At 35.9% G+C, this 11,642-nt stretch overlaps 1 protein-coding gene across 1 annotated transcript in view; it reads left to right on the top strand.

The window, feature by feature from the left end:
• The window catches only part of vipr2 (vasoactive intestinal peptide receptor 2), a 46,468-nt gene extending 37,426 nt beyond the window's left edge, over positions 1-9,042 (top strand). The window contains exons 9-14 of the mRNA XM_067377913.1: positions 1-23; positions 1,242-1,333; positions 1,821-1,956; positions 2,204-2,245; positions 6,121-6,288; positions 6,382-9,042. The exon at positions 1-23 is cut by the window's left edge and continues 47 nt beyond it. Coding sequence (XP_067234014.1) covers positions 1-23; positions 1,242-1,333; positions 1,821-1,956; positions 2,204-2,245; positions 6,121-6,288; positions 6,382-6,411 — 491 coding nt within the window. The 3' untranslated portion in view covers positions 6,412-9,042. The remainder of the gene's footprint in view (positions 24-1,241; positions 1,334-1,820; positions 1,957-2,203; positions 2,246-6,120; positions 6,289-6,381) is intronic.
• The last annotated feature ends 2,600 nt before the right edge of the window (positions 9,043-11,642 follow it).

Here is an 11,642-nt window from a genome sequence, read left to right on the forward strand (position 1 = left end):
GGCCAATTATGGCATCTGTCATTGTGAGTATAACCTCACACCAGTACTTATAAACACACTGAGACCAGCCTCATACTGTATGCATTATGTCAGGCAGGGAGGGATTCTGCCAGCAAAGCAGACACAGGGATGTGCTGAGTCTCACAGACAGTTTCCATGTCCTGGATGAGACGTGAGCGCAGGCATGTCAGGAAGAGTGAGCAAACACGCTGTCACAAGTGCCTCTCTCAGCACACGTGCCAGAGCTCTCTCTTGGGTCCAATGTGCCATTTCCATTTTGTAAACCTTCACCTGCAGAAGATCAAATGTCTTTGGACAGCATGATGGCTGTGTTTGACAGCTTTCCCCGAACACATCCAGGTCAAAATGTTCCTTAGCCAGAATGCAATAATAATAAAAAAACATCATATGTTTTTCTGGCAAACATGCTCGGTTCTGGTAATCCACGTATTTAGATAAGTCTCTGACAGAGCATTGCTCACCATGCAACCACGTCTCTTTGCTACCCAGAATGCCACTAGTCGATGAACCTTTAGCCAAGATGTTCTGTTTGTTTTGGTTTGGGTTTTTATGGCGGGATTAATTATGAGGAACAGGTGCCCTCTTTTGTTTTTACTATCTGTCTGATGGATTTAAGCAAGATGGAAATTCGGAGATGATCATTTTACATTTGAAGTTGCGTTTGGCCAGACCAAATCCAAAAACAATTTTTAGTGCTTTCAAGGCATATATGTTATTCATTCGAATGTTTTCTGAGAATCAAACCCATGGTATTATTTTTTTGTAGTGTTATTTTAAAGGCCGGATCAACTCCTTAAAGGGATAGTTCAGCCAAAATTGATAATTCTGTAATCATTTTCTCAAACCTGTATGACTTCTGTGGATATAAGAAGATATTATTGTCCCTACAATGAAAGTCAGAACTAGACCCATTTAAGTTTAATTGTATGGACAGAAAATCACTGAGGCATTTTTTTTAAACAGAAGAAAGAAAGTCATATAGGTATTTTCATTTTTCGGTGTACTGTTCCTTTAAGGCAGCAACTGCACATTTTCACGTGTTTCAGTGTGTGCAGTAATCCTGTAATCTGGTTCAAGTCTTACAGAATGTTTTGAGAACTTCTTGTGTCAGATCAGGATTCAGTGGACAGGATTCAGTGGTAATGTTTAGTCTGGATAATGTCATTGTATAAAAGAGGAATGATATAAAATCTTGTTCTCTTCCTTTTTGTGTTCTACAGATAAACTTTATTCTGTTCATCAGCATCATTCGAATCCTGGTCCAGAAACTGAGGTGTCCTGATGTTGGTGGAAATGATCAGTCTCAGTATAGGTATTGCAAATGGGTGCCAACTAATATTCGATTCTGCAAACATGGCATCAGCCACCATGGTTGAATCACCTTATGTGCTATTCAGGTCATAGCTGAGATCTCCCTTTTAAATTTGCAAGGATATGCATTCTAGCATGAATCTCTGAAAAATGCATGGCTGCTTTCCATTTTTATCTCTTGTGCAGTGCTAAATGTATTTGCATTGAATGGGGGTGAAATATTTATGTCGTGATTTGTATCAATCTGAGTTTTTGTTATGCGTTTCAGTGCCCTGTCGCTAATGCATGGGAGGCTTTTGTCTATTTGATGGCTCTGCCAGATGCCACTTTTCCCTTTTTTTTTCTTCAAAAGTTGGGATTTTAGTTTGAAGCTCTCCTTTGTGTGCTTGGAAATAACTGTCCATTTGACAAAAATTGCCATGCTATCATAACAGTAGGGGTCCCTTATCACTCCGACCAAATCCTGTTACTCCTCTCTCTGTTTTAAGGAGGTTGGCAAAGTCCACGCTTCTCTTGATCCCTCTCTTTGGCGTCAACTATGTTGTTTTCGTTTACTTCATAGAAGAAAATGGAGAGATGGAAAAGTACAAAATATTCTTTGACCTTGGTCTGGGATCCTTTCAGGTGAGGAGTATGCCTGAGTGTTCACATTAAATTGATAAAAAGTGATTTATTATGTTAAAAAACGATTTCTATTCAAATACATGCTATTCTTTTGAACTTTCTATTCATAATAATAAGAAATTATTCTTGAGACTGGAAATTCAGCTTACCGAAGCATCAATAAAATCTTACCAACCCCAAACTTTTACACAGAATATGATGCTGTATTAATGTTGTACAACATTAACTCTCTATGTTCCTTTCACAGGGCTTGGTGGTTGCGATTTTGTATTGTTTTTTGAATAGCGAGGTCAGTGTGCAATCTTATCGATTTTATTGATACATATTGATACAGCAGCAACACAAATAGCACTACACTTTGATATTAGCTTTTTGCAAGATATTCTAATAAGCATTAAAATGCACACACACATTATTGGGTTAAATTATCAAATTTTTATTACATTAAACATTTTTAGCAATGCTTTTCAATATTAAATGAAATATTCTTTATTTATAATCAACATTTATATCAACTTGGATGCGATTTTTGATTTTTTTTTCACTGAGCTTGTAGCAGTATATTGTAGTATTGGCTTTTGCCTTTGAATATGGTCAAAACAAGGTATCTTAAAAGGCAATATGATTAAGTCACAACACCCTTCATTTCAGTGACTATGATGCCTTACAGTTTTTCTCCATTGGTTTGGCTCATTTCTTGAAACAGAAATTACATTCTCAAAACTCTAAGATCATTTGGCAAAACAGTCTTACAGTTCAACACAACACTATAGCTCACTTGCAAAAGCTCATACCTTTCCCAAAACAGTTCACTCATGTGTCAAAACTAAATTTCCTTCTCATTTAAACAGTCAGTGCCCCCAAAATGCTTCGTCCCTTTGGCATTGTGTAAGCACTGCAAGTCAAAATGTTTAGATGTTTTGTCACTATGGCAGAGGACCATTGAAATATCCCTCATGTCCACCTTTCAGTCTTAACCCAGTCCTTCATTGACAATGGTTACTGTACTGTTTTTTGTCTAGCTAACAGAATACAATTGTGTATAAAACTGAAAAAAAGAAAAAGGATTTTAGGCTAAGGTTTGACATCACACATTGCACTCATACTGCCATACTGCCAAATGACGCTGACACATTTTGGAGCGAACAACCATTAAACTGAGAATCAACAATCAGTTTAGATCAACAAGATCTATTCATTTGGAAATTGTGCTAAATGTAGGCTACCTGTACTTAATCATTTGCAAAGATGTACTGAGACATTGAGACATGTACTTAGACATTTGCAATTTGATGAAATGAATGAGAAAATCAATTCTGTTGTGAACAATTGCCAAGTGGTTTGGAGGTTTGTCCATGTTGTTTTGAGAATGTAATTTCTGTTTCAAGAAATGAGCCAAACCAATGGAGAAAAACTGTAAAATGCTACCGCCTCCTCGTCAGGCAGCTCAATAGGTTTTGGAACAAAGCAGGAGTATCCCTTCCTAATTATATTCAACATGAAACATTCACAACACATAGGCCCGGTTTCACAGACAGTGCTTAGATTAAGCCAGGATTAGGTCTTAGTTCAATCAGGACAATTAAGTAGCTCTTATAAACGTGCCTTAGAAAAAAAAATACTGGTGTGCATCTTGAGATAAAACAATGGCACTGACATATTTTATCATATGTCAGTGCAAGTTGCTTTCAGTTAAAACAGCTCAGTAATTAATTTTATGGTACGTTTACATGACCACGATGTACTAAAAATGGAAAAGTTTTTTCTTTGTACAATGACAACGTTATCAAAACTATCATGGATCCGCAAAAATGACTAAAACGCTGTATTACGCATGCCAGACAAGTAGTTGGCGATGTCACTTTGTAAAGAAAGACTACTAGGGCCCTATAATACACCCGGCGCAATGCGACGCAAGGCGCAGCGCAAGTGTGTTTGCTAGTTTGCATCCGGCGCTGTTCGCGTTTTCCCCGTTCAGCGTCACGTCCTTAAATTAGTAAATGCATTTGCGCCAGTTAGTGCGCCCATGGGCGTGCTGGTCTAAAAAAGAGGTGTGTTCAGGCACATTGCCGGCGCATTGCTATTTTAAGGAGCTGAAAATAGACTGCGCCATAGACCAACTCAAACCTGGTCTAAAGTCTAAAGTCAATGGTGCAATATTTTTTTGTTAGAGCGTTTTGGTAGAAACTGCGCCACAGTGTGTGTCGACTCTGCTTATTACACACAGGGATGCGCATCACACAAACATGCCAAATATTAAAAACAAAAGGATTACAGTGTAAAAGAATATTATTGTGTAGGCTACATAAATATAAAAATGTAATGATGAATAGTCATTGCGTGTATTAGAATTAGGCTACCTATTTTCAATTCAGCCTATTACTACTTATAATGATGAACAAAATTGGCTAATTAATTGAACAATCGTGCCAATACACACACATATATATATTAAATGATTCATCGCACGGAGCTATTTGAAAGCCTGCATTTGCAAGCCCGCTTTAACTTTGCGCACAAGCAGATCGGTTCCTTCGCTTGAAAAGCGTTCAGCTTTTCCGCCAACAAATTCCGCCATGTAAATAGCAATCCGCCATGGCGCGAGCATCTCGCTCTTAAAGGGAATGGGAGATGACACTCTGATTGGTTTATTGAACGTTACGCCCATTACTCATTAAGAGAATAGGGACAACCCATTTAAAAAATGTGCCCCGGCGCATGGACCGTTTTTCCGTCGTTAAAATAGCAAAAGTGGATTTGGACACGCCCTGAGTGCACCTGCGCCGTGTGCTTTACACTTTGCATTTAGATCGTTAAAATAGGGCCTGCAGTCTTTTACAGAGCACTTGCGCCAAACACGCATGCCTATCCACCTTATTTTATTGCACTTTGATATTCTTCTTGTTATTTCCCTATAGCGGCTAATAAATCGGAAATCTCACACATTCACAGAAAACACCTTACCTTTGCGTTGAAAAAGAGGGATAGACTAAAAGTAATACGCATGTGCTTGCCGTCACCATTTTCACAGATTCACGTTTTTGCAGTTTACACGAAGATGATAATGGTATCTTGCAGTTTGAAAGTCGTTTTCAAAAGTTTGCGTTTTCAGGCCACAAAAACGCTGTTGTCGTGTAAATGAAAGGCCAAAACACAAGTTCTAAAAATAAAAGTTTTCCATTTCTAGTTGACAGCTTAAAAAAGCAGCATTCATATGGAAACCGTTTTGAAATTGGACATTGGTTTACCATGGAAACGGTATTTTAAATGTCCTTTCAGCAGGCTTCTCCCCCTAGTGGACGTTGTCATGTTTCATATTAGAAAACTTATTTTAACTACTTTATAGTCAAAGCTTATCTAATCTTGACAAAACGCATATTGTCGGAAAGGTCTTTATCTCAAGCTTCCATATTTGGTGTCTGTGTAGTGATATTTGGACAGAAATTAATTCATTTGTTACAGGAGAATGCATTAAAAAAAATTCAATGGAATGTGGGTGACACCCGGTGGCTATTTTAGGTACAGCGCCTAAACAAAATCTCATGGGAACTTCAATTTTTGTGAAATCATCTTCAAATTTGGATTATAATTTGCTTAGACATATGGCTTTGACCTTATCAATTTTAGAATAATTTTAAAAATATATATATATTATATATAAAAATTATAACTTTTAGTACAGTTCATTTGATTTACAGTAAATTTTAACTTCTATATAACTTTTTCATACTTTCATTTTTTGAAGTGCATTCTTGAATTACAGCGATTTAAGTTTGGATAGTGCATTTTCACATCTATGCTCAAAAAGGCGAGTGAAAGTAAAGGTGTTAAGCCTTGTCTGTGAAACTTGACAATTATGTAATAATAATGTAATAAATGAGGAATAAAGCTGGACACTATATTATCCATCTGGAATTGATTGAATCATGAAAAGTAGTCTAAATGATGTTGTTAGAAGTGAGGGCTTAAAAATAAGAGGGATTGGTTACAGTTTTTTTAAAGGTGGATCAAGTAATTACATTGTGATGAAGAATTACAAAAATAACTGCACTGATAAAGTCAAGGAATGTGTATTGTGTACATAAATGGGTTTATTTATGATTTCATGTTGACCATGCTGTGTATGGCTGTGATAATACTAACTGATTTTATATTTGCCTGCAGGTCCAAAGCGAGCTCAAGAGAAAGTGGCGGAGTTTGCGCTTGAAGCGTTACATCGGTCGTGACTACCGTCTGCACAGTTCATCCATATCCAAGAACGGCACCGAAAACATGGCCCAATTCCATCGGAACTCCAGAGCCCAGTCTTTCCTACAGACCGAGACCACTGTGGTGTGAGACATCCCAAGAACAGAAGCAACGCTATATGAATCATGCTCTTACTTCACTGCCCCTCAGCTAACAACTCGTTTTTTTCCCCCAAAGCTTTACGCTGAAGAGGACGAGGCTTTCTGAAGCATGAGATTGACATGCAGGAGACACAATGAGGATTCAGCATCTCTATCTCGATGTGTTGTCAGTACAATGCAAAATCTCGCTTGCCCACCAAAATAACGTTAAACCAAACCTGTGAGTGAGAGTACTGGTGCCATTAAAAACTAGAATTCAGATCACAATATATATTGCTTTTTTATAAACAGTTTTATAGCATTAGGGTCAGATTATATAATAGTGTTACGTAAATGCTACTTAAGACCCACAGCAATTTTCTTAGGCGCTCATGGAGACGCAGCGCCATGCTATCAACACAAAACACAGCCGCCACCCAAGAACATGTCTTGGGTGAATTCAAGAAGTGGGTCACCTCTATACCAAACTCAAATGTGAGGTTTTCATAAAGAGGACATTACTCCTGGAGGTGTCCAGATTAGCCTTGGACTTATTTCAGGAGAATATGTCTTTCTTCAGATACTCACAGACATTGAAATAACCTGAAAAGACAGTCGTGCACTCAAATGAAAAGTGTGATTGTAAGAAAAAGCAAAAATTGTTGCTCTGATATTGAACTGTTCTTAATGCCATTTTGTCATTATACGACCCTCTGGGATTTTCTCTCCTCTTTTATACCTTCTGAAGAAAGCCACAGTATGAAAAAACATCAACTCTCTCAGATATAAGATTATACCTGTTCCAGGATATGTATATTCTAGCATGTGAATGTAATTCATTTCTTCGCTATTATGCGAGGAGATTCTTATGAATGAAGTTTTGTTGACAGATATGTGGCATAAATATTTAGTTGGCCTCCAAAAAGATCCAGTGATAAACCAAACACGACTCGCTGTTATTACTTCTCGAACTCTTTTGTTTCATATCCCACTGATCAGTCGTTTCAGTGGAAGGTGTTGATGGTGTTTGTGATTATTTTGATTTTGTGTTGCTCTGCCTCACATTGTCAGGGGGGTTGGGGAATTGTACACTGCGATGAATCCTGCTGCCTGTGCTCTTTTCATTCAACTGAAAAACAGATAATTAATCCAGTAGACAGTTGGACGCAGATTTAGGTCAAGTGAACTGACAAAACACAGCGAGTATGAAAGTGACATTTCAGCGTGAGCTGTGTTCTGCGTTATTGTCGCAAACGGATTCTGGGAACTGCGGTCCACGGACCGGACAATGGGTTGGAGAGGAGATCGGATATCTTACAGCCGGGCCCGAAGAGCGAAAGGTCCCCGGGACACCACGTGCGAGGTTGCGTTCATCTAAACTGACACAGATGCCGTGGGCAGCATCGTTATCAGACTGTCAGAGGGAGAAGAAAAGATGGAGCTTTAATTAGACCTGGCAGAAAGGAATTGTGTGTTGTATAAATGAAATATTGAAGGAGGGTTTCCGCGTTTATTGTGGTGGACAGTCTGTGTCTGTGAAGAATCTGGTGTGTTTGACATGATGTATAAACTTTCATGATGTAAATAACGTTGTGCACTTCTCTTTTATTATATTTAACCGCTGAAATGTTTTTGCAACTGTTACATTTTTGCTGAATGTTTCTTGTAAACCGTATTGAGATTTTTCATTAAATGTGAACGTTTTTAAACCGTTTTCAGTCATTTTGATTGGTATTGATTTTTTTTTTTAATCACTGTTTAGCTGATTTAATTTGAAATTAATTTTCACCACTTATTCTAACTCTACCAACAATTCATACTGCGGTAATTGAAATCTATTTAATATGCCGAAATAATTTGGAAGTGCAATGTAGATGTGGTAGATAAGGTTGTTTTTATGATCCTGGTCTGTGAATGGAACAATAAATGAGATGCTAAAAAAGGAGCAGTGAAATACGATTACACTTCTCCCTTGCCGATCAACAAATCAGCTTCACCATCAACACAGATTATATCACACACAGATGATGTTGTTTTGACTCATTTCCTGTTCTATTGCTGTCTGTTGTCTTATCATCTTCCTGTACCCTCAAAAAGGAGTGAACATGCTCCTTGGAGACGGAGAAAAAAGTAATGGTGAATAACAACTCATTTTCAGGCCACTGACCTCTGCATCCACAAAGCACTGTTTCTTCAGCAGAATGTTATTTTTCCTAAGCAGATATGTTTAGATGTGCCATCAACTGACAGAATGTCACAAATGAAATTTCACGGTAATTCACACAGCCTGATTATGGAGTTTCGCAGCTTTCAGTGTAACAGTTTGGGCCAGCTTTCATGGACGTGATGGTGTCCAGTAGGGAATAAAGGATGGCACATTGCCATGGCAGAGATGTTTCAGTCCTCTTGCCCCATTCTCATTAGCAGCGTTTGTAAGCAATTTTCTGCAGTTAACTAATGATTTTTTACCCGATAGAACCATTGATATTTTCAGTATAGGGCAGTAATGCGTTACTAGTAAGACAGTAATCTGTGTTGGGGGTAACACATTACAAGTAACTTGAGATATGTAATCAGATTACTTTTCCAAGTAACTAGTAAAATAATGCATTACTTTTCAAATTTACAAAATATGAGTTACTTTTTCAAATAAGTAACACAAGTTACTTTGTTTTCCCATTTGACTGATTGTCTCAATGTTGAAAAAAAAGTGCAGATGATGATGTAAAAATTATGGTTATTGTAGTTCTGGACTAAATGTGAGCATGCATTTACTAATCACACTTGCACAAAAGCAAATAAAAAAATGTCAAAAATGAATAAAATCTGTGAAATGATCTGTGGTCTTTGGTAAAATCACAGCTGAAAGGTTTGTTTGAGCTGCTCCCTCTACTGTACATGCGTGAATGTGCATTTCCTTCAGCCTGAAGCTTATTATTTCAATTTTGGTGTGAAAGGGTCTTAGATTTACTTTTTTTTGTTGTATAAAAAAACAAGCCCAATTAGGTGAAAGTAACATAACGCATTACTTTTCTTAAAAAGTAACTAAGTAATGCAATTAGTTACTTTTTAAGGGAGTATAGTGCAATATAAGGCATTACTTTTCAAAGTAATTTCCCCAGCACTTACAGTAGTAATATTACTTTTTGAAGTAACTGTAGTGTAAGTAATTGCTAACAATATTACAGTTACCATTCATTAAAATAGCTTGTTACTTACTTTTCTTGCCTTAGTGATACCCCTAGTGATTTGAAATTCAACAATCAAAACATTTCACGACAAATGACCTTACATGAATTCTATATCCATCATGAAATATAATCTGTGTAGCATCTGGGAAACAGGTGAATTATAGCTACAATTAGCATTAAGCTACACGTGACTGTTTCTGGATTAATGCTACACTTTTACTCAAAACTCACTGTAAACCACCATTGTGTTTGTAATAACTCCCGATTGCAATCTAATGTGGATTTTGTTCATATGATAAGAGAAATATGTAGTTTGTGTAGCATTTTAGAATAAGCTAATCGCTACACATTCTCATGTAAACATTCTTTATTCTTATAAAAATAGCCCAAATCACATGCAAATCATGCATAACCTTTTTTTTACTACCTTTTTTTTTTTTACTGTATATATATATATATATATATATATATAATGTTCAGTTTTGTTTATGCTTTGTCATGTTTTTATATTTCTGTTTAGGCAAATACAACATACATTTTCTTCATAAAGTGTAAAATAAGCCAGAGAGCCACAATTTGTAAACGTTGTACTATTGTTTTATGACATATAGGCTATGTTATTTTTATGAGAAAATATCTCATTTTAACAAGAAAATGTGTCATTTTAATGATATTTGTTATTATGAGAAAACGCGATTTCATTGAGAAAAATGTCATAACAACATATTATGAAAACATTGGTTCAACAAAAAAACAAAACAAAAAAAATATGTTAACATTTTCCACTAGAATTTTTAACTTAAGCCAGTTGGGAGAATTACATTAATTCAAAGCAATATTTTGAGTTGATCCAACAATGTTTTAAGTAAGGTGAAGACGTTTTTTTGCCACAATAAAAACACATTTCTAAGTAACATGAACTTAATAATTGTCAACATGAATACAACTATTTAAGTTGATCCAACATAATGTTTTAAGTAAGGTGAAGACGGTTTTTGGACACAATAAAACGCATTTGTAACATGAACTTGATGGTAAATCTCCAAAAACTCTTCTAAATTAGCATAACAAAACACTAATTACTGCTAAATCTCCCTTACCATTAATCTTGTGCAAAAAACATGATATAACACTTAATTTTAGCAATTACTCTCCCTTTCAAGTGCCATGGGCAAAGCATGATGGGAAATATAAATCCCACCCCAGTTTCACTTAAGTTTGTCTAAATTAAAAGAAGTGTTCATACAACTCAAAACAATGAAACACGTTTACACATCATCATATTGTATTTTGATTAACTGAAAATGTTAAACTATGACAAGTCATGATAGTATATCGAATCAATAGGCATAATTTGTGTGTCATCCAAGCTCAATAAAATAACAATTACAAGCATTTGACAATTTTTTATTTCATAACAATATATATATTTAAGTAATGACTAAAGGTACCCTAATTAGTTTTTAGAGTGTACATATCTTGTTATTACGAGAAAATATGTTGTTTTAACGACATAAAATCCTGTTATTACAACCCAGATAGCACACGTACATCTGTTAAAGATCACTTCATCTGGAAAGCATCTGCTGTTAACAAACATCTGATAGACGTCTTTAAGATGTCAGTTTTACATACATTCTAAATCATAAACGTCTTAAAGACATTTTCTAAACATCTATTTGACATTTGAAAGGAAGCAACCTATTGCAGACGTATTGCAGATGAGCAAACCAGATCAAGGTCTTTATTTTTGTCATTGCATATTTAATACAATGAAATTCAGTTTGGAGCAATCCAGTATGCAGCACAATAAAAATAGATTTATATATTTAAGAACAGATAAATAAATACACACAGTTAAAATGAATTATTGCCCTGATAGATAAATAACTAAGAATACACACATTTAAAAAGTTAATGCCCAGATAAATAAATAAATAAAAGTACACACAATCAAAATTAATTATTGCCCAGGAGTCCCAATTATTGCACACATCTGATTGGATACAGTCTGCTTACTATTATGTGTGCATAAAGTGTATTGCATATTGTGTCTGGGATTAGTCTCTAACTCTCAAACACTCTAAAAAATTTGCCTTCCAGATGTAAACATACACATCAAATAGACGTCTCTGAGATGTACGTGTGCTAGTAGGGGACATAATTG

This window comes from Chanodichthys erythropterus, chromosome 23, assembly GCF_024489055.1.
Source record: "Chanodichthys erythropterus isolate Z2021 chromosome 23, ASM2448905v1, whole genome shotgun sequence".
Classification (NCBI taxonomy): domain Eukaryota; kingdom Metazoa; phylum Chordata; class Actinopteri; order Cypriniformes; family Xenocyprididae; genus Chanodichthys; species Chanodichthys erythropterus.